Source organism: Neolamprologus multifasciatus, chromosome 10, assembly GCF_963576455.1.
Source record: "Neolamprologus multifasciatus chromosome 10, fNeoMul1.2, whole genome shotgun sequence".
NCBI lineage: Eukaryota > Metazoa > Chordata > Actinopteri > Cichliformes > Cichlidae > Neolamprologus > Neolamprologus multifasciatus.
The window spans coordinates 27,585,571-27,610,301 of NC_140448.1; the positions used below are offsets into that span (position 1 = coordinate 27,585,571).

The following is a 24,731-nucleotide window of genomic DNA, read 5'->3' on the forward strand; positions in this document are numbered from 1 at the left end:
CTTTTGGTTAAACTGTCAGCAAGGATTTGCATTTGCACTGCAAATTTTTTATATAACTTTAATGCACTTAAAAAGCTGCTTGTGTAAGTGCAAAATACATTGATGGGTTTTTTTTGCACTAATAAAGTTGAGGAGTTGTAAAGTATTTTGTCTAGTGTCAATTATATCATCAGTTATATCGTTATCGCAAATTTTCAAATATATATCGTGATAGATATTTTTGGTCATATCGCCCTGCTCTACTACAGAACACCAAGTTCCATTCTTATGAGCAAAGAACAGGAAACTGAGGCTACAATTCACACGAGCTCAGGAAAGCTGGACAACAGAAGATTGGACAAACACTGCCTGGCCTGATGAAACTTCAGACGGTGGGTCAGGCAGTTCAGGCTGCTGGTGGTGGTGTAATTGTTTTCTTGGCACACTTTGTTTAACACCACAGCCTACCTGAATATTGTTGCTTACTATGTCCATCCCCTTATAACCCATGTTATCTAGTTTACATTATAAAAGCCAACTGCAGCGACTAAAGTAATTTTGTACCATATAAATAAAATAAAATTGAATTGAATAGAAAACGAGTTCAGTGCACTCAAAAGGACTTAACAGTAACTAGATCTCAATCCAATAGAGCAACATTGGGATGTGGTGGAATGGGAGATTCACATCATGGATGTGCAGTCGGCAATTATGCAGCAACTGCTCGATGATGTAATGTCAACATGCTTCATCTGTGCCATGAATAATTAATGCAGTTCTGAAAGCAAAGAGGGTCCAACATGTTACTAGTAAGTAGGGGTGCAACGATACACAAAATTCACGGTTCGGTTCGATACTTTGGTGTCACGGTTCGATATTTTTTCGATACAAAAAAATGTTCATGCTTTTTTAATTTGTCATTTATTAAAATTATAAATATATATTTTAACTCAAACGTACAGTTTTTAAATTTAATGTTGCTGAAACAACAAAGTAATAAAAAAATAAATCTGATTGAGAAATCGCTCATCTTTGGAAAAGAGTTTATTACAGAGAAATGGCTCTTTCTAAAATAAAAGCTATACTATACGCTTCTTCTGGGCTATATTCTCAGCAGCATATTAAACATATCAGGTCCCCATAAGGAGAATCACGTGCAAACGGCTGTCTAAATGACTCGGGTAAAGTTTGTAGCATGCCTGCTTGTTGTTTTTGTCTGCTTCCACTTGTCTTTGCACTAGGATGGTGTCGGAGTAAATGTGTAGTCATATTCGTTGTGTTCCCACGAGTGCTGTCAGCCTTAATCTGAAATGACATTAACACCACAACGCGGCAAATCTCCGTTGGATCGCCCATGCGTGGGGCTGGACGGCGTCAACACCTTAACGAGCTAACTGCGCTAACGCACTAGTTCCCACCCATGTAACTGAGCATTGGGTGGCACATCCGACATACTGTTTTACTTTTGTCGACGACGCGCTTACCTTCAGGGTCATGCTTCACATGAAGACCAAAATAGTTCCAAAGGCCAGATCTGAATGAGGGTGGGGGAGGTTCAATTTGCCATGTTGCAACGAGCTTAGCTTCTGTCTTGCTCAGTGTTGCCAACCCCTCAGTAAGGAAAATCGCTATTGGCTGTCCTAAAAGTCGCTAGAAGTCGCTAAATGACGTCATCACCTAATTTGCATAATTGGTCATGCTAATGTTATTGTAATCTATGTTGTTGGAGAGAGAAATAACATCGTGGAAGAGACATAAAGTGAGTAAAAAACGTCCTAAATGCATTTAGAATTTATTTAGAACTACAAATTAAATTTATTTGAGCAATTATTGTTTTTTTAATGTCACAATTCCAACCCTGGAACACTCTGGTGGAGTTACTTTGTGTGTGTGTGTTTATAAGTAGTTTTAAACCTTGTGATCCACAAAACAGCATAAGAGTAAAAGAGTAAAAGAAGAACTGACTGCGTTACAGCATCCGCTGCTTGTTGAGAGTAAAAGCGATATGCGCATTCACGTCTTTTTTTAGCGACTTTTCTTTAGAAAAAAAGTCGCTAGGGGGTCTGAAAACTCGCTAAATATAGCGACAAAGTCGCTAAGTTGGCAACACTGGTCTTGCTAGCTTGTGCTGCGCTCAGTGGATCTGCGCTCGACAGTGCAGCCTAGGCGGAGTAGTCAAACGCAGATCCACTGAGCACTCAACACAGACAGCATCGTCAGAAGAAAAGTTGATTAAATAAATTAAAAATTTTGTATTGTTCGATACATATGCATACGAACCGAAAGCACTGTATCGAACGGTTCAATATCTATACGAGTATCGTTGCACCCCTACTAGTAAGGTGTAACTTTAAAAATGTGGCAGAGTGAGTGTATATGAAAAAAAATGAGGAAAAGTATTTTTGGCGCCTACATCATATTTTGTCTTATTTCAAGGCCTTTAAGAGTGACACAGATCGGTTCGATGTAATTTAAAGTGTAAACATCGTGATTGTCAGTGAATGGTTTAATTTTCTCTTTCCTGCAATTTCATGTGCAGACGCATGATTCAAAATTCAATTACTCAATAACAGATTGTAAAATAAATTACTGAGTCAATGAAGGCACAATACATTACTATGAAATTGTGAGGTAATTCAGGAAAATGGTTCAAATGTGACTCATAGTTTTTCCTGCTTTAACAATAAAATAGTTGCATGGGTTATTTTTATGCCATTCCAGCAGTGTTTATTTTCCTATGTTGACTTAAATTTTTTCATAAAAATGACTTTGCCCAAACATTTAATAAAACCACGTTTATAACAAAGCCTGGGTGTTTGATTTTCTGTTGCACTGGCCTAAATCGCGGAGGAGATAAATGGCGTGAGCGGGTTCCCTGCTGGGTTTTTGTTACAAAAGCGGTACAAAATAAGCAAATCACTGTGAAAATGGCATTTTAACCTGCAACAGCAAGAGCAGTCTGCTAATGTAACAAGAAAAAGGATGGAAATATATTTTCTGATAAGGAACAGAAGCGCTTTAATGACCATTTATAATATGAGGATTACATTTACAAAAACACAGAAATGTCCTGAGGTCAAGTTAAAAACGTTTGGTCAGCTATGGAGACAAAATAAAACCTTCTTCAGTTGACATATCGGAACTATAGTTATGATTTGGATTGATTGGCATTGTGTGATTTTTCACTTACTATTACTACTACTAATATTTTATTTTTAATAGGCAATTTGTGTCTCCCTACAGAATATATGTGACTATTTTTTAAAACTTGAAATCCCACTGAGCTTCTTCTGTTGGTATAAATTTGATCACATACAGTAATGTTCAGGTTAGATCTCTATTTATCACACAAACGCATTATTATTATGGACCCTCATCACCATCAAGAGTCAGGTGCATAAACTTCATAAACAAGAAAACGTGGAAGTTATGGTTTGATGACCCAAAAGCCTGAAAGTCAAAATCATGAAATCAGTTCATATAAATTATACATAAAGGCAAAACTTGTTTTTTACAATAAGGCATTTCCACTAATGCAGAATTGGTTCTGTTCTGGTTCAAAATCTAAATTTGAACTCTTCCACTTACTTAATAATTAAGGATTTAAGGAAGAGATTCATTTGCGAGCTTTAAGGATTCTAGCCAAGCAACTTTTGTTTACCCCATTGGCAGATTTTTTTTTCTCAAATTTTTGTCAGTTACATATGGCTAATTTCAAGTAGAGCTCTTTTGCAGTGTACCCTGTAACTGGTAAATAAAGCTCAAGATGAGCTGAAATATCTTATTAAGAAAAAGTTATTTTCCTAGAATGATCTTAATTTTCTTGTTAAGAATATGTTTTGTTTTTAGACAAAAAAGAGAAAACATGTCCATAAACAAGGTTTTTTTACCTTCTTGAAAATCATTTTTTGCAGTGTAGGGTTAATGACACTCTTCATCATGCCGAATGAATTCAAATTATATCGTCATATATTTAAATTTAAAAATAAATATGACACTTATAATGAGGTAAATGAGGCAACATGGGTTTAGTCTCACATAATAAGCTATTCTCACACGAAAAGTTAGAATTGGTACTTACTACCTTACAATGCTAAAATTCATCCTCCTTTTTGCTAACTTTGTTTCCTTTTGCTGTGATTGCTCACCTTGTTGTATTTTCTGTGTGATAACCTTCAAAATCATCTATTAGCACTTATTTCTGCATTATAACATCATTACTGATGTCATATTTACATATTTTTCAACCATTATTAACAAGTAATCATATTATTACTAAACTATTACAATTCTCTTTTGCCTTTGTTTGCATTTTTAATGTTTTTACTTTATATGTACTTTGTTGTGGGCATTTGAATTATCTGACTATAAGCTCCAGCAGTAAAGTTTGATAATTACATGGTACTGCTTTTCCTATTGCCACATTATTAGCAAGCAGTTCATGCTGGAAACCACTTTGTCCTTGATGTAAATATGTAATTGTGTATGTTTCTGTTCTGTGTCTTGTGTACTGTTTGTTGTATATGTGTCTTTCTTGCTGCTGTTACACCCCTTGTGGGACAATTAAAGGATTATTCTCACTAAATCACAGGTCCTCAGCCACGATGACTTACTCGATCTGTTGTGCTTAAATGGGAGAAAAACATGGAAAAGTCGTGTCTCACCTGGTTATTATATATGTCTGCACAACATTCATATTCTGCTGATGTTGCTGTGCTGTACTACAAAAAATGCTTTCAATCTGTTGCTAAAACCTTGCAGAGAAGCAATAGAAGGTCACCCATTGTGCCTGTTTTCTGACTCTGTCCTACAAAACTTTTCTTGAAAGGCAACATAGAGCTGCCAAAAATCCACGTAGAAATGTTATCAAGTCGTCTAAGATGCTCATGCTCCCAAAAATTAAAGGAATATTTTGAGAACAATCTGATCTTAATGGGAAAATAAATCATGCTGGATTTCTATACTAATATGAACTGGATAATAGGATCCATTCCTTCTTCCTCCAGCAACTGCGTGCAAATTCTTGGACATGAGGGATATTGTTGTCCTCTAAGAGGAACCCAGGAACCACTGCACTAGCATGATGTCTGACAATACGCCTAAAGACGAGATACTGAACGATGTTACACTTTCCATAGCTTCTCCGGACCGCTTCACATCTGTCACACATGCTCATGGTGACCCTCCTCTTATCTGTTAAAAGCACAGGGTACCAGCGATGGACCTGCCAGTTCTAGTGTTCTATGCCAATCAGGCCGGGGGTGAGCAGAGGGCTCACTACAGGACGCCGGGCCCTCATACCACTCTCATGAAGTCTGTTTCTGATTGTCTGGTCTGAGACATTCGCATCACTGGCCTGCTGGAGGTTATTTGGTAGGACTCCGACAGTGCTCATCCTGTTCCTCGTAACCCGGTCCTCCTGATGGGATAAGGGCCTTCTACAGCCCTGTACGTCTATCCCAGTGTAACTGCCTGTTTCCTGGTATCTCCTCCATGCTTGTGTTTTTCAGTCAGAAAGAATCAGGAGTATAAAAATGTCAGCGGCCTCCACCTGTAAAACCATTCCTGTTTTAGGGGTTGTCTCATTGTTGCCCCTCCAGTGCACCTGTTGTTTATTTCATTAACATCAAAGCAGCCGAAACTGATTAACAACCCCCTCTGCTACTTTGACCAGATCAATATCCCACAGGTTTAATTGAGTTGATTGATGCTACACTCTGACTAAAAAGTGAGAGTAGTGTATGTTCTTTTCTATTTCCTCTGCTCTGATTAAACTGATTATCAAGCTTAGACAGTTTTACTTCCTCAAACTTCTGTATAAATTCTTGTTCCTCACAACAGTGCCCACTGCAGTCACCAGAGATACGCTGAAGTCTGGCAAGTCGAGAAACACGAGATCATCTGACAGGTTGTAGCAAACACTTCTGTCCTTGTTATCTAAGCACGTAGAGGTAGACCTGAAAGCGAGTGCTCTCAAAGGTGTGTAAACATGCCTGTGTACGAAGTTATATTAAGTACAATACAACAAACTGCAGCATGACGCTCGTGGTAAAAACACGTTTGCTTTTCTTCCCTTTTCCAAATAAGTTAATCTGGAGCACCTGTCTGGTTCTATGATTGCTCCCTCGTCAGAGGTTGGCGCAGATCTCAGGGGTGAACAAAATGAAAATAAAATTACTACTGATAGATAATGACTGCCAAAACTATCAAAGTAAATCCCTTATTATCCTTTTTGCTTAATTGGGGTTTTTAACCTTATTAAATCTGCTCCCTGGAGATGGTAAAACAGCCCCAGTTTCTTTTTGGATGTGCCTGCCAGTGTTCGCATACTGACGTTTTGACGTAGGGGTCGGAGAAGCCGTTGGCATCCATGGCGGCAAGGTGAGCACAGCGTATGATGCCCACTACCAGGCAAGACTTCTGGGTGTTGTACTTCAGAGAAATCATGATTCGTCCACGTTCCTCCAGAGACTTGTCTTCCGTCTTGACCTGCAGGGTGGAAATGAGAAGATTTAGGATTCAAAACCAGCTGAGCTTTCAAAAGACTGACATTTATGCCAACAAGCGTCTTGGCCAAAAATCAAACGCAATTATTGAAGAAAGTCAAGCGACTCACAACAAAAGGATGATGGCGGTGTGACCACAAACATCTTTAACATACAGTCTTTTATTTTTATCAGGCTTGGATGAACTTTTTCTGTCACCTCTAGGTCAGGAGTTTAACTACACATGTAATCTCTGCGATATATAATGTAGAAAAAGTGCAGTTTCAACAATATGTCTCACTTTTTCTACATTAAAAGAAATGCAGCGATACCAAATGAAAGAAACCTCCTGGGTTTAAATAGTAAGAAATGAATGAATTAAAGTTCTAGTAGCTCATTGTTTAGACCAGCGGTCCCCAATTCCCAGGCCACGGGCCGGTACCAGTCCGTGAGTCGTTTGGTACCAGGCCACGGGAGTTGAGGCTCGGGTGTGAAATTTATGGTTTTCAGGGTTTTTATCATTATTTTTTTAGCGTTCTTATCATTAACTCATTTTCCCTGGGTCTTTTTTTGTGTGTTATGAGTAAATCTTCTTTTTTTTGGTACCGGTGCTGGTTTTATTTTGTAGTATTTATCCGCGACACCTTGAAGGCCTGTCCGTGAAAATATTGTCGGACATAAACCAGTCCGTGGCGGAGAAAAGGTCGGGGACCGCTGGTTTAGACTGTCCTGTAGTTATAAAACTGAGAGTTTTTGATAATTTGTACAAAACTTTTTCCTGTTTGGATCCACTGTGTAAAAGCTACATTTCTATAGCAGAGTCTTTTCTGTCATTTATTAGTTTATCTATTACTTATTAGGTGTGGTATGAATGGTAGTGGGCGATGTCTTTATCAGTGGGAAAAGCAGTAAAACTTATGAAAATACAGTTAGAAGTCTAAAATTTATGCCCTCATTTACATTTTTCAAATCCATCCAGTGAGCTGGATTGAAGTCTTTGCTAGGCGGATTCCCGGATCTAAACAATATAACTTAATCCTTAAAATTCTCCTTATCCCATGACTTAAATCAAACTGGGAATGCAGTTTGATATAAGTTGATTTAAGGTCTTCTGCTGGAAAAAAGGGAAATCACAGGCTAACAATCTCTCTTCTTGTGTCTGCCTCCGCTTTCTAAAATTGAAACATTTTCACTTACAAAAGCCGAAATGCAGAGAGACGTGATTAAACCCCATCTCATCTGACCCTAGGAACTAGAAGCTAGAAACTTCCAGGATTTTGGAGGAACGTCTTTGTAACCATGCCATGTCCTTGGCACAGAGACTGCATATTGCTCGTTTATTATTTTGAAGGGTCCCTGAATTACCCAGAATTTATTAAAAAGAAATTAGATGTCTTGGCCTTTGCCTCTCTCATTGCCACTACAATCATCCACCTACACTCAAGTCTTCAAAATCTGTCCGAGTCCTACTAAGAAATGTCACATTGGTGTCTTTCCTTTTATGTTTTGGTAAAATACTTGCAGCCCCCCATTGATTACACACGTACTGCTTTCCCATGTTATGTGCTTGAATTCTCAGGGATGTTGAACCTGTGCTGCACAGCTGCTTATATAAAAGCAGTAAAGCATTACCTCATCAGGCTCCAGTGAAGGAGTGGGAGGACAGGTCTTTTTTTTTTTTTTACCTTCTTTTAATTTTACCTTAGTCTATTCTTGGCTTGCTCTGGCTCTTTGTAGCCAGGCTTCTGTCTTTGCCAGGACATTTCTGTTCACCATGTAACCTGTAAAGTTTCCAGCACCTACAGTCCTAGCTGTCTAGACAAGTACGTGCCTTAAAAATCAGCCAAACACTGATTGGCTGATTGATCCCATCTCCGCTGTAGATGATGAGTTAATGGCCTCATCAAAATTAATTTACCATGTTCCTCGAGACAAGAAAAACATCGGAACTGACACATGATGTTAAAAGTGTGTCTCCAAACGCGGCACCTCACTCCCCCCCCACCACAGATTTCTATATAAACAAATTCTCTCTTTAAACAGGAAGTCTCATTCTTAGGCTGCTGGATAGCATCAGTCATTCTGACACCATTGCAACTGCATCAATCATAATCATGCACAGTACACAACTTGATAGCTTGTTAAATGATCACAAGGTGCAGCCAAAATGTGATGACATGCCTCAGGAACAGTAGCAAAATAGGACAGAGAAACTAAAGAGACCACATCCTGGCCACTGAAACGTTCTCACCGCGTCGCTGGCTACCAAGTGAAGGCAGGAGGCTCACAATGGGTTCTGCAAGCTGCTGATACACAGCTCCACTTTCTCATTGTGCAAATCAAGTATTTTCTCCACAATTTCTTCCCACTGTGCTTAAAAGTCCGGGAATTTTCCAATTCTCCCTCCATCCTGGGAGAAAGCAACACAATATGTAGCTTTCTTGGCACAAAAATAACATTACAGCATTAAAAAAAACAGGCTTCTTGAACGGTTTTGGATGGATTTGTGTATGTGCGTATATACATTTGTTTTAAATAAAACTTTTATAAACAAAAGAAAAAGAATGTTGTCTGAATAACCTTTTCTCTATACTTCTAATTTTCTAGATCTACCCACATTGTTAGCACACTGCTCAAAAAAATTAAACATATTTTTTAACATTCATTTATTCATTTACTCCGTGGCCCTTAGAGGTCAAACGGAAAGAAAACGCCAGCAAATTAAAAAAAATGTTGCAAAAGCACACAAAACACCACATAAGTTGAATAAAACACAACGGAAAACAAAACAAAACAAATCAGTGAGCAAATGTTCTTATGTTCTATTTCTATTGTATTTTATTCAACTTCAGTTGTATTTTCGGTGCTTTTTGCAGCATTTTTCTGTTTTCCTGTGTTTTTTTAAGTTTCAGTGTGATCCAATAATCCAATGAAAATAACTTCACAAATTTTCCTAGAAGGGAGATTGGATTTATTATACTCTTTGCTAGTTCCATATTGTACTCTTGGACTCTCCTGCAGTAGCTTTGCATGCTTCACTGTTCAAAAATAATCCTTATTTACAGAAACAGCCCCTCACTTTATCCTCTGACTGAAACACTTGATTTTAGCTTCTTTTCCTTTAAGCCAGTTTTCTTCTGATTGGTTGCCCCTCAATACAAGATTTGAACCAAAGACCTGTTAAAATCTATCCCCTGTGACATCATACAGATCCAATGACAGAAAACATTCCATGAAACTGATCATTAAGTGGTGGTATGAAATGGCTCAGAGTGAAACTCTAGGCCAATATAATATGAGCATCCTACAGCTGTACATTTGTCTACAAGTCTCATCTAGGAGCTCGGTTTCAAGAGATTCTTGATCTCCCTGGTTTTACGTGATCAAATAAATAAGTAGGGAACACAAGTTCACTTTAACAACAAAAGGGAAGCCTTACAGATACCAAAATGTCATCACAAATCCTCGTCTTATAAAACATCTTTGCCGTTTCGTGTTTTTTGCACAACTTCAGTCCAACTGAGTTTTATTTATATAGCACAAAATCACAGCAGCAGTTGCTTCAAGGTGCTTACAGTTGCTCTGCCATTTAGAGGCCTCAATGGCAGCCTGAAAGCGGGTTAATCGTAAAGAACCAAACAAATAAAACAAAAAAACTCTGAAGTATAAACTTTGGAATATCAGTGATCATATCAGCTGTAACGATCTGTTTTGTCCTTTGTCCTTGATAAAATATTCTCATAATGATTTTTAAAAAAAATATATTTAAAAAAATATCTGCAGCTTCTGAAGATTAAAGATAATTCCTGCATGATTAAAATATGGCCTTAACATTATGCTTGCAACAGCGCAAATAGATGAACTTATGCAATGCATATTTTCCATATAATGTATGCATTGCTCTCATACAATGTTTACTTTTACCTGCTATCTTTTAAACAAACTCCACCAACCTCTACTTCTTACCAACCTCAAAGATCACATCCTGATTTCGGTAAATTTCACACTGAATTAATCTACTTGCCTATGATTGCAGTTTCTTTCACTCAGTTCTTCATCCTTAGATGGATGTTGAGAATACAATACTTTGATGCTTTGTTGTAAAAGACAAAACAAAACAAAACAAAGAGCAGGTATGTGTTGTCTGTTTTTAAAAAGCAGCAATTTTGAGTTGATTGTATTTAACATTAACTTGGTTTAAATGGGACTGAACAACTTCAAAGGTAGGAATGTAAAGGTGTCTACAATTAAAAGGGAACAAATAACTGTGGCATCTGAAGACAGCATTTGATAATTATCATACAAATTATTTATATGGAGAAGAATAGTGGTCCTAATTTGGAACCCTGTGGAACTCCATGGAATATGGGGAGTAAAAGAGGAAAAAGACCCAGCAAAGTAGACACACTTTGTCCTGAGACTACTATGGAAAAGAATAAAACAGAAAAAACAGCCTGATTTACTACAGTATAAGTCAACCTATTACATCAGTGCTTGTTAGTTAAGTTAATGGTAAAACAGACCTGTACAACTACCAGTTATTCACGACAATCTTATGAACGTACTTTTCTACTATATAAGTTTGTGTTGGCCCACAGAGCACTTCTTGTTATCTAGAAAGAAAAAAATACTTGAGTGTATGAAAATGACAGAAAGGCAGTTCAGAAGCCGAAAGAGCTTTTTTTCCATGTCCAGTGACTTAGAAATGCAATTTACCAGCAACTCCTCTACAGCTGCTGATTATGTGAGTAATTCATCATTTTTCCCTTTACCTCAGCACTTATTTTTAACCACACACACAGGATAAAGCCACTCATATCAACATAGCAAAGGCAAATGAGTCTAAAGAACTTTAAGTTAATCGAGAGTTACTTGAAAGTGCCTGGACCACTGAAAACTGTTTGTGCCATTTCAAATTAATATTCATTAGATTTTCTGTCTCAGTTCCTTCTCTCATCTCTGATAGACTGGATGCTACAGCTAAACTGTGAAGTCAAACTGAAAAACCTTGATTTTACTGCAATAACATAGTACAGTACATTGACTCGTTTACTTTTCAGGTGCTAAGTTTTATGTTGTACAAAATAACAGATAGAGCTGATAACGATAGCTGTGTGGTTTGTGTCTGGATCTGCCATCACTGCCTTGGAGCGCCAGTGGGGGAACGATTTACTGTGAGCAAGGAAGGAAGTCCCACTGAGATCAAATCTCTTACACAAGGGCAACAAACTCAAAACATCTCAGAAATGCAACAAATACAAGGTAAAACGCAAGCTATACAATAAACAAATAGTAAAAAACACCCGTCAAAACATCCACATCTCAGTTTACGTTAGACGGGGAGAAAAGTTGCCGGAATTTGGATTGTGTGTCGACCACCCCCAGCAGGAGACAAAAAGCATCAGCTTTTAGATGTAAGCTAGTTCGTGTGGTTTTCTCTTCCCCTCACTGTAAGAGCCGACTTAAATCAGTGATTCTCTTGTTGAAGTCACAGTGAATTTCATAATTAATCACTTGTGGGCCTGACTTGGTCAGGAACATAATTTAAATCACAGACATTTTAAGATCATTCAGAAAAGATATTATCTCCCCTAAATCACTTCAGCTGTGTTATGTGAGCTATATTTATTTTATAAATATAGCTCACATAACACAAATATATACACAACTTATGTTGTGTTTTGTGTGGTTTTTCAGCAATTTGTTTTAATTTTTTTGTGTGTGACCTTAATTTGCAGTGCATTTGACCTCTCAGGGCCACCGTATAAAACCCATAATATTTAAGAACCAGGCAAACCACTTTAATGCATGTGCAGTAGCAAAATGTCCTTTACTTTTGGTCATAGCATTTTTGGACTAGTTTTTATGCTCATTTAAATTCTTGTTTGCTCTGTACCTGTTGCTTTCCTATGTATCAGTGACAGCTACCTGCTTGCATACTTGCTTTGGTCCTATTCCTATTATCCTCCTCCTATTCTCGATCTTACTTGTTAAGCACCTTGGCATACCCTTAGTTTTTAAGTGTGCTTTATAAATAAAGTTTATTATTATTATTAGTTATTTCTCACATACTTGTAAATGGAGTAATAGAGACAGAGTGTACATGGTGCATTCATAGATATATTATGAAAACTATGTACAAGACAACAACTACAGTCCCTGTTACTTTTAATGAAAGTTGCTGTCAGTATGTCAAAAGAAAACTTTTTTTCTTTCTAACTCGATTTGCCAAATAATAAAAAAAAAGTTTGCATATGTTCTGAAAACTTTCACAACTTTTAAATATTACTGGTTTCAGTTGAATGGACAATTTTCTGCATTTTTCAGATACATCAACAAGCAGGTGAATAAAATGCGTGTTTATCAGATAACCAGCCATAAATGTCCTTCAGGAGTTCACAGGTGGCCAGAACCATGACTGTAAATGAATGACAATGAGCTCTGAAGCAGCTGGATGTGTAAATAAGCACCTGTTTGCCAACAAGTCAAGATATCAGCTTATAATATTATCGCATGTCCCTATTGTGTGCATAAAAAACCCGCTCTCATTTCAAATGTGCCAAATGCTTTCGTTTTTTCAATGCTGCTGGTGTCTCACAGAAAAGGACATGGTATAATTTGGCACCAGTGCCTGGATGCATCGCATTTAAGCAGTAGTGAGCCAGGTCTGTCACTCCCAACAAACAAACAAAGCAAAAGACAAAGCTCCAAATTGGATGCAGTCCACTTTCTTGTGGCTAATAAACAACCCACCCATCCATCACCTAGCCAACTCACTAATGGAGATTTTGTAGCTCGGGGCTGTGATCTCTCAGCGCCCAGTGTTGCTGCAGCTGGTGCATCAAAGAACCCTTGCACACCATGGTGAGTTGCAAGCACTATCTGGCAGAACAGCATTATTTGATGCCACAGGGTAGAAATGCATTATCACAACTTCTTTTTTCTGCCTCCAAGTAGCAAGAACCCCCCCAAAAAATCTTAGAGACAATGACCAGTACCACTGGCAAGTTGTTGATGTAAAAACACAAAAATATACCTAAAAACATTGCAATTTTGTCAACGTTGACAGTAGCAAGCTCTGAACACAAGATGAATAAAACCTGGGGTCTACCACACCAGGCAAAATCCTAAGAGCTAAAATCCCGTGGGACTTCTAGACAGACAGACAAACTGGTCATGGCTAACCAACCGGACATAGTAGTGGTGGACAAGCAGAAGGAGACAGGTGCAGTGATATACCAAGTGATAGCAACGTGAGAAAGAAGAGATGAAAAGCTGGAGAAATACCAAGGGCTGAGAGAAGAGCTCGAGAAGATGTGGAAGGTGAAGGAAACAGGAAACAGTGGCTTCTGCAGATCCCAGGAACATCATCCAAGATCTGTGTCCAGAAGAGAGCAGTCCAAGGAACAGCAAAGATACTGCAGAGGACCCTCAAGCTCCCAGGACTTGGGTAGAGGACTTGAGCTTGAAGGATACATGTATATAGATACGTATCCACTAGAGGTGGGAATCACCATACATCCCACGATACGATATTGTCACAATACTTAACACACGATACGATATTATCGCAATTTTTTAAAATATTTTGCGATATTCAGATTCTGTACATAAAGGTAAACTTTATCAATATTCATTTTATCTAATATCAAAGTCTCACACTCAGTCTTTCTCTCATTTCAGTTTTATTGTTGACAAACTGAACGGTTTGTATTACAGTCTAGTCCAACTTAACTGAATGCAACCATCTGGTACAATTATAGCTATTCTGAACTATGCAGTTTATGAAAACTATGCAGCCCATTCAGCAACTGAAGAATTTGAAAGTAAATTAAAACAAAATATAATTTTACATTAAATAAAAAAGTTTTAAACTTAATTAAAATAAAACATGTCTTAAATTAAAATAAGTAAACTGTCATGTTTATTGCTGCCAAAAAAAAAAAGTTAAACACATTTGGACAGTGAAGGAATGTCAGGATTCTTGCTCAGAAAAAGGAGCTGATCAACATGCTCTGAAGTCAGAGCATGTTGATCCACAAAAACGTTTTTGTAACAAAATATCGATTTCTGCTGTCCCTGTATCGATACATTATTAGCAAACAAAATATCACGATACTACACAGTATCGATTTTTTCCCCCACCCCCAGTATCCACATAGCTGCCCACTTGGAGACAGCAGCCCAGATTTGAGTCAGACACATGGCACTCTTTTGTTTCTCACCACTTTCCTGTCTATTTTCACTGTTTCACCATCAAATAATGGCAGAAATGCCCAAAAAATAATCCAAAAACAAAGTGCCCTCACAAGCTGTGCAATCTATGATCTTTGCTGCTAACACCCCCGAAACTCCCACAATAATCAGAAAACAATATTTAAATGAAGAGCAAAACTGGCATAAAGAAACAGCTCTGCAGACGCAGACTGCTGCCTCCACCACACACTCTTGTACTGTGTGTAGGAGACAGGGCTCGACAATCTGTCTAGCAGTATCCACAGCAGGATACTAATCAGATATCTCCAAGGAGCTGACTCTCCCCACATGAATCACACATGACTTTTACAAGACGTCTCACTGGACTGATGACGACATTCAACTCATCTAGCGTGCCAACATGTTTCAGTTGCCACTTCAGCTTACTCTCAAATCCATTTTGTCCAGTTGTGATTTTGTAGTTTCCGTCTGCCTGTATCCTTTAACAGAGCGCACTTTAGGAATCCACGACAAACCGAGAGCGTCGAGACACATACAGTAGCGAGGGAGGAAGCACAAACCTCATGCTGCCTGGATAGTAACAAGCCCAGCATGCCTGACAAGCGCTGACATTTCTACAGCACTCACTGTCTTCTTTTCAGTTTCACACTCACAGATCATTCATTTAGCCTGAACACCAGCCCTTTGCTAACATCTCTTTTTTCTGCCAGCATATAAATAATCCATACCAAGAAAGTAGCAAGTAAACTGCATTCACTGCGAGAGTGACCACAATGGATAAAATGACAGTATTTTTCGGACCATAAGGTGGACCAGATTATAAGGCACATTAAGCGAAACCAAACAGTGAGATAAACAAACTTTACTCAACTCATTCTTGCGTCCTCCACTTCTGTACCATTGATTCCTTAATATTGAATTCTCTTGCAGCTGCTCTATTCCCATGTTGTTGCAGTATATTAATGACCAGTGTTGGTCAAGTTACTTGAAAGTAACTATCAGTAACTAATTACTGATTACTTGCCCCAAAAAGTAATCCTGTTACTTTACTGATTACTTATTTTCAAAAGTAATTAATTACTTAGTTACTTTTTAAAAACACGATTTACAACCCGAATAGGTGATAAAGCGATAGATCTTTCAGCCCAATCTTTATATTTTCTCTGCATAATCCATCATACAAAATGTAATCAATTGGAAAAGTCCCTTTTTAAAACTTGTTTTATTAGTTTTAATCTTTTAACTTAATGCATCAAGCAAAAATTTAATTATATGCAACATTCTCTGACTGGAAGAAATTTGTTTAACATTTAAACCTATTTTCTGCACATTCCAGCACATAAAATATATATATTTTTTTATGTTTACACTCAGTCTTTCAAATAAATGCAAGTGAAACACAGCAGAAAATAAATAGAATCAAAGACTCAGCAGTCCTGTTGCTCTATTTTCACCTGTATAGCAGGCGAAGGTTTGCTCTGGTGCAGGTGTGCCGCAGCGGTCAGTGGAAGAATCCGCGAGTTTCTCTGTGAATTTCCCATTACGTCATAGTGCACTCGGTGCTTGCTTGGAAGTTTAGGGTTTTTTTCGCTGTAAAAAGAAGTTTTCTTCCCACGCAGTGAACAGCGGACACTAATGTTTTTGTCACTTTTTACGAAATCAAACTCAAAGTAAGGTCAGTACTTCCACGCTTTAAACGCTGCACGCTCATACTCTCTCCCACACTTGATATATTATCCATTGTTGATCTGCACACAGCTGTTGCCACGAATGTCGCACTTGCTTACGTCACTGTCATGAGACACTCTTGCAAAAAAAACTCACGGTTTATTAACGCAGTAATGCAGCGTGCTTACGGGAAAGTAACAGTAATCTAATTACCTTTTTTGCAATAGTAATCCCTTACTTTACTCGTTACTTGAAAAAAGCAATCGAATTACAGTAATGCCCATCTCTGTTAATGACTAACCTCGTATTGTCATGGATTATCTCAGTTGTTCTCTCGACTGAAGTTTGGTCCGTTTACAGCATCCTACCGTGCCATTGCATTTGTCTGTAACCATCGGGAGCCCTCACATTAACTTTTATTAAGTGGAAAAAGGTTAGCGTTCATCCTCCAGCTTCACTGTGTTTATGTTATGCTAACATAGCTGTGTCGCTAGCGATAACGTAGCACATCGTTATATACCAGCTAGTCTAACTTCAGTAACCCTACTAACATCACTGCTGTTTAGTTTTCTGTCTTCATTCATGTTGGAAGTGATAGCAGAGCTGTAAGTTTAATTTTTTCAGAAATCTCTCAGTCAGAACATGCTTTATCATGTTTAGCTAGAAACTAGCGAGCTAACTTCCTGCTAACTTCTAACTCCATAGCCGTAATGCTCCGACAATCCACCAAGCTGTGCGGCTTCATAGCTTAATAAGTTGTACTAAAACATTTTGACAGATTTTTGAGCGCCGTGTACAATTGGTTCAAGGTCAGTAAGCACAACCAGAATTCATACATAAGGTGCACTGTCTATTTTTGAGAAATTTAAAGGATTTTAAGTGTGCCTTATAGTCTGAAAAATACGGTAGATAAGAGTGTTTCAGAGGGACAGTTTAGGTAAGACTGCAATAGTTTGGACATGTGCAGAGGAGGGATAGTGGATACATTGGACAAAGGATGTTGTAGATGGGTCTTCCAGGCAGGAAGAAAAGAGAAAGCCCACAGGGAATATTCATAGATGTAGTGAGGAGGATTTGCAGAGGGTTGGTGCGACAGAGGAGGATGCTGGCACTATTTTTTTCCTTTTCATCTCACACACCCCAAAAATCACTGTATGATGAATAAATCTGTTACATAATTTTCAAAATGTCAAACAATCCCTTAAACAGGACTTTACAAGCCAACTGGTGGCATCACAACGACAAAATCCATCTTTTATATACCATCTTTGTATGAAATACTAGAGAAGAAAAACAATGGCAAAATAGTTTGAGTCTCTTTGCTTGGATCCACCGTGGGGGATTCTTTCTGATAGTAACCCGCATGTGTAAGGTGCTCATGCAGGTGTGAAACAGATTAGAAGGAAATAAGGGAACAGCAGCAGGAAAGGAGCACCCACAGGAGAAGAAGGAGATCACAAAGGATGTGCAAATCCTAACTGCAACATTTTGGCTCAATTTTCATTTTTCAAACTAAAAGCAGCATATGGTTTAGTGGTTTTAGGGTTCCTAATACACTGGAGTGGTTTGAATGCAAAGCCTAAATGTAGTAAAAGCTTTTCAAACTAAAATTTATGGATGTTTCCTAAGATGTGACTCCTCGTGCAGCTTTTATGAATCCCCGTTTCCTTTTTCTATTAATCTGTTCAAACATAAAATCAATTAACATAACCAAACACTCTGCCGTGCAGTGGTGTTTACTTTACATTTTCCAGCTACATGTACCATTGCCTCAGGGAAAACTCAATTATGATTGGCTAGAGGATGTCCATTAATTGAATTTAATGCACAGCATTACCGGATACCTCCGATGAGAGCATCTCCACATCACTCTGAATGAAAGCAGGCACGGTGCTAAATAATACAGTGAAATATGTCTCACTCTGTGCTCGCTTCATTATTTTCTCCAAAGACTGACAACAAAGCAGCGCATACAGTAGGTAGCAACCCAGCACAATAATATTCCAAGTGTATTGACTGGGTCCCAGGTATTACACAGTCCCTCAGGGGTTACCAGGGAAACAGAGGTATTACCAAGAAAAATGTCTGATCATATGCCAGGATAAAGGGGAGGGTGTCTTTGACTGGTTCACACTTTTCTCCCAGTAATCAATTCAAAAATTTAGCCATGCACTTTAAAGTGAAACCCCTTCCCACAAGCTTCCATCTTTTTGTATTATTTATGGTAACAATACAACAAAGAAATTCTGACATGCTCAGAGGAACACCAGTGTTTGTCTGTGACACAGGTCACGTCTGAATCTCTTTGAGAGAATGTGTGGGTAGTTCAGGATTTGAGGCTTTAAATGTGTGCAACAGGAAGCTGGGTTGGAATACATCTCCTGCCAATGTCCTGGTAGGATCTCTTAGATCAACACCTCTCTGAAAACAGTGGGGCGCTAACTATTGTGCTGATGCAAGAGAAGCGGCTGAGGCATACAGAGCACTGGCATTCACACACATATTCCACGCAGAGAGGATAAGTAAAGCTGTGCCGTAACAGCAGAGGTAAAAACAGGTGAGAGAAATTGTTGCTCAGAGGCTTAAGAGGAATATTTAGGCTTCTCAGTCTCTGGTTCTCTCGCCTTTAAGGAAAAAAACACGAAGCGCCTCGTTTGTACTTGTACTAATGTGATTATCTCCTCATTCAAACTTCAGTTCCCACGTCTGGCTGGAAATGCTGAAAAATGTCAATGTCTGCAGTGGATTTCAATGAGGTAAAAGCAGCAAACTCGAACAAATGAAGCCAAAGCTTAAGGGAGAAAAAATGCAGCTCTCTGAACAGTCACAAGAGACTGCCCCCAAAAACAAGACAATGCCATAGACCAGCGGTCCCCAACCTTTTTTGCGCCACAGACCGGTTTATGCCCGACAATATTTTCACGGACCCGCCTTTAAGGTGTCGCGGATAAATACAACAAAATAAAACTAGTACCGGTACCGAAAAAAAGAAGATTTATTCATAACACACGTGAAAAGACCCAGGAAAACCGAGTTATCGTAAAAACGATAACAAAATAACACTCAAAACTGATAAAAACCCTGAAAACTATACATTTCACACCTGAGCCTCAACTCTCGCAGCCCGGTACCAAATGACTCACGGACCGGTACCGGTCCGAGGCCCGGAGACCGCTGCCATAGACATCAGATCAGATCAGAAGAGTGAAGCCAGCATAGGCCACCGGGGGCAGACTGCTGAGGTTGCAAAAAGACTTATTATTGTACAAGTATTATATGGGAAGAGGCTCCTCCCTTCCCTTGGTTTAGGTTTCACTTTTTCCAGTGCTTGCGGACAAGTCAGACTCCATCTTCTATGCAAACTATCTTGACTGGTTTTCTTGTTCAGCATCCAGTTTGCAAATGATTTCATCCAATGACAGCCAGCAGTTTTCAGGAACTACTCAGAAATTGGTGAATACACGTATTTTCCTGCGGTTGCCAGATAGTTGGAGCCTTGTGTAAGTGAATGATTAGCTCTTAGCTGTTTAATATTTAAAAACTCCAAATATTGTGGTTCATGCATTTTAACAACAAACTGTCAGGCTAGCCTCTGACTTATCATTCCAAAAAAATTGAAGATAACAAATTGATAAAATTCGCTGAAGTTTCCAACCAACTGTAAAGATGTCTCCTTGAATGTAAAGAATATAGCATTAAGAACACTAACATATCTGTGTGGAAGTGAAGTGTTAGAACCCCTGGATGTCAGAAATGTGGGAAAACCTCGTCGGAGAGAACAGAAAGATAAAGGTCTGTAAGGCATTTCATGTCCAACTGAGTTGAGGGAATACAGAAATGTATTGTACAGAGACACTGATCCAAGATTCATTGCCAGATTAGGCTGCTGGCTTCTACTGTTCAGGGCCTCTTGCCGTCTCCTGGTGCCAGTGCTCATTGCAGATCCAGAGTCCAGGCTTGGAGACTCATCCATTAAATTGAAAATGGGCAATTGGTCAAACTCGCAATGTTGGCAGGCACAGCAGTCCAGCCTCATTGAAATTACCAAAACATACAAAGTGTTCCTCAGTCTTTATGTCAGCAAAATATTCATTGGTCCTATATTCTAATAGATGAAGTGCTGCCTTGAATATACTGTTGTAAGAGCTTTTAAATTAAGAATTCTCCATGTTTTCATGTCTGAGTGTCATTTGTAAATGTGTATACAAATGGTTTGCAAACCTCCAGCAAACACTCACTAAACTGATTGGGGGAAAAACTATTTTTTGTGACTAAGGTCACCCACTGATCTCTAACACTGTGCAATTAAGTTCTAAGGCAGTGGTTCTTAACCTATGTTCGATCGAACCCTAGGGGTTCGGTGAATCGGTCTCAGGGGTTCGGCAGAGCCTCCACCGTGACATGCACGGCTCATTTTGTGCACCAATAAAAAACATATCTATGTCTTGAATTTGAAAAAAATCACATTTTATTTTTCACTAAAGAGGGGTTCAGTGACTGCACATATGAAACTTGTGGGGTTCGGTACCACCAACAAGGTTAAGAACCACTGTTCTAAGGGGAAGATGTCTGAAATTTAAAAACACTACAAAATCATAGTATTTACAAAGATTTTAGTAGTTTTCTGTTGAAGAAGGTAAAACAGTAACAACTTTATAAATTTAGTAGAACCAAATTTACAAATGTATCAGTCTGCTGTTTACCTCAGCTGTCAATGCTGGATAACTGTCCACTTCTATTTACTCTGGAAATGGCTGTAAAACTTTGTGAAAGGAGTCTGATATGGGGCAACTGTCGATAACTGCCACTGATTGGCCCTGTTAGCTACTTTTAGCCACTGTTAGTGAAACTATATTTGTAGTAAGGGTGTAAGATTTCTCCAAGTGTTTATTCACGCTTGGTGAATAAACTCTCATATGTTGTCAGACTGTAACTAATTACACGAGACTTGAGGTGAGGAGGAAGTGGACACATTTTATTAAGATCATGATCGTGATGTCTCTTTCCTTTGCATTTTAATTTCTTTTTTGTCGCTCCACTGCACTCGAATGTCTACACCTTTTTTTTCTTCTCTTTTCTGCCTTGGGTGTACTACATTATATATTTGGCCAGTCTCTAGCCAGACACGTAAAACGTGACTAGTCAGAAGGGAGGTGTCCTTTCTGACCACTGTATTCAAATATAGTGAGGTAACACGGCTGCTTACATGAACCACAAATCTCCTCCTATGTATTTTTAATATATTCATTTTAAGTTTATGAGAATGCATCAGTTCGTTGCAAGATAAAATTACACACTAATCTATGTACATTCCTGAACACAATATACATTTTCATATGACCCAGAATGACCCTGAAAAATGACCTTTAAGACTTTAAGGTTACATCAAAGCTTTTCTGTGTTTTCTACCCAATCTACTGACTTTTATATAAGCCGAAGAAGCCAGTTAAAAGGCTCCACTGTCAAGACCATCAATAAGACAGGCACTGTGAGCTGCTGGATGAGATGATTAAATGGTTGCTCTATTCTCCCCGGCACACAAAACAACTTCCTGTTTTCAGACAGAGCTCCTCATCCAAGCGCAAACAGAGCAGAAAACACCCTTTTCTCTTTTTAAACAGCAACAGTCATAGCTTCACTTCACTTTGCCTTGAAGCAATCTGTGTGAAAAAGGCCTATGAGGCCCTGTTACATGACATATGACAGGGTGGTCCAAAATAGCATGAATCTTATCTGAAGAAGAAATGAAACATTTGTCACCTTTGACGCAAATATCTGCTCTGCTTAAAAACCTATACAGCGATAATCTGAGCTACCCATCTTCTAAAATCAACTCTAGTTTTACTAAACAAATAGTAACGTGGAAATTAAAGAGTACGTTTGCTGTGCGTGGAATAAATTCATCCTCTCCTTGCTGTAGATAGCTGTTGTAAAGCTGCAGGCAGCAGTGTCATGCAGATATACCTGTGAGTCACGTTGTTCCATGTCAGCACTGACAGTATCTACTGATCACACTTTGCAATCCCTCATCTGGTTGTTATCTCTTAGATATGCAGATTTTTGCCACAAACATTTAGATGCAATGTTGCAAATTGTAAACTTACCTGCTTTACCTACTAACCTACTACTAAACTACTAACTAAACACAAATAATAGCATTTGTAACACTAATACTGCTTTCTGCTCCCCAAAATGCTCAAATCTTTGAATGGCAAATGACTACAATACACTTTAAATGTGGTCATTTTTGGAAGCACAACATCCACTTACATAAACAAACCTCGGTACAAAATGAAAGCCCAGATTGTTCAATGAATAGTAGCTGTTTGGTCCCAGTTTATGCACAAGCATATTTTTGTATTTTTGGATGCTATTTCTCACTCCCACATGGACAACAAAGCATATGAGTGAAGCAACAGGAAGTTGTCTCTCCAAACACAAGACTGTGCTCCACACTCCAAATATGGATGGTCCAGAATTACACTGCATCCACTTTTTTTAAACCATAAACTATGTAGGCATTTTCAAAAGGATATTCAATCACAGTTCAATGATACTTCACTCCGCTCCCATGCTCTCATAACGCATAATCCACTCCCGCACCCCACTTATGGGCTCAAAACCCAAGGCTCTAATCTGTCATGTGCTTTAAGCTAAATCCTCCCGGGTCCTGTTGTTTCTTGCAATTACCAACATCTATTATATGGAGCACCATGCCATGCCCTGTTGGGAGATTTTGTTATACTATTATAATGCACCACTTATTATCTGGATTTAGTATTACCAGATATTTAAATTTGTTCACACACACATTCTGTCCCAGTGAAACTAATTAGAGTTACGTTATCAATAAAACAGACCGCATGTCTTCCTTAATTACTCTCCGTGCAGAACTGTAGCTCAGGCTTTGACATGCAGCTGTGTATCTGAACAGAAACAGTGAAATGACAGCAGATATTTTCTGATGTTCAGCAAAGTCTTCAGCTTTTGGTCAAAGGAGCTTGCAAAGAAAAGCGTCTGGACTTCTTTAAGTTGCTTGAAGACGTTTCACCTCTCATCCGAGAAGCTTCTTCAGTTCTAAGGTCATTTTGGACAGAGAGGACAGATGGTTTGAAAGAGGAGTGAAAGAAGCCATCTATGTCCACTGTGAGCGACCATCTTTGAACAGAGGCTGTGGTTTACGACACCAACTCTCTGCCATCTATAATCCAGTTTTGAGATCCCTTCCCAGACGCCTTAACGCCCACTCACACCCTGGGCCATCTGACCTCAGGAATTCGCATGATAAGGTGGGGCCAGGTTTCATAATGAGCTCACCCGAAACCCTGGCTGATTGGGACCCACACCCAGTTTCACACCTTGGCTCAGGCGATTAGAGGATCATCAGGGGGTCCTTTTGTCCCTCTGTGGGGGGAAACTCCCACTAGGTTTAAATCTGGGACTCTCCACCATTTGACCTTAGAACTGAAGAAGCTTCTCGGATGAGAGGTGAAACGTCTTCAAGTAACTTAAAGAAGTCCAGACGCTTTCTTTGCAAGCTCCTTTGACTACGATGACCTGGATGACTGAGAACCTTCACAGCCATCTTAAGCTTTTGCTTCTTTAGACTGCCTATTGTGGATTTTAAGGTTTGTTTTGGATGAATAAGCCAGATTGCAGGACTGATTTTATCCCAAGTTTAAGAGTTGAAAAACTGTGTTTTTAATAAAATCTGCACCCCCCCCCCCCCCCCCCCCCCAAACGTCTGCTAGTGATCCAAGAGTTTGGTTCAACTGATCAGCATTTAAAGATGTGTTTGCTCATTTGTTCTGACTCTGAACTTTGACATGAGCAAATAATCATATGCTTCCATGATGAGTTTTCCTAGGGTACCAAATTGCGGCAGGTGTTAATGAATGGTAGGACAGTGCACCACTATTCTGATAAATCTTCCCGAAAAACTTTTGCATTCAAAACAAGGGTTTATGACCCTCTCTGAAATGTTTTTAGTGGTTCAGACTTTACCTTCAGCTGTATTGTCCCTGTCAACTGCTGTTTCTTAGTTTGACATTACAAACTGATGAAACTGATACTTGAAAACACTTTACTAGCTGCTTCATCTGGTTAATGGGTATCAATTATTTCAGTTTTGAGAGTGCTAGACCAGAAGAGCCAAGGTTTGAAGAGTCAGTGTGCTTATAAAGCTTTGAAAGTTACATAACCTGAACTTTATTCGGAAAAAAACAAAGTCTTAACAAGCTCATTAAGGTCTGAGACCTCAAGAAATGTTATCTGAGACCTCCGATCTCTTGGGGATACCTAAGCAGTTTCTTTCCCTTTTTAAAAAACCCCCCACCAAAATTAAACAACATAATGCACTAACTGTGATTAAAATGTGGATAA

The 24,731-nt window shown here is 38.8% G+C and overlaps 1 protein-coding gene and 1 long non-coding RNA gene across 3 annotated transcripts in view; both read right to left on the reverse strand.

Moving 5' to 3' along the window:
• Positions 1–24,731, reverse strand: part of doc2b (double C2-like domains, beta) — a 190,640-nt gene that overhangs the window by 20,528 nt on the left and 145,381 nt on the right. For both annotated transcript variants that reach the window (XM_085173762.1, XM_085173761.1), the window contains one exon: positions 6,314–6,468. In XM_085173762.1, the coding sequence (XP_085029888.1) occupies positions 6,314–6,468 (155 nt within the window). The remainder of the gene's footprint in view (positions 1–6,313; positions 6,469–24,731) is intronic.
• LOC146510428 (uncharacterized) lies at positions 21,078–23,344 on the reverse strand. The gene is made up of 2 exons (XR_014876318.1): positions 22,518–23,344; positions 21,078–22,484 (listed from the first exon to the last, which is right to left on the reverse strand). It is a non-coding gene; the product is annotated as an uncharacterized LOC146510428 (long non-coding RNA).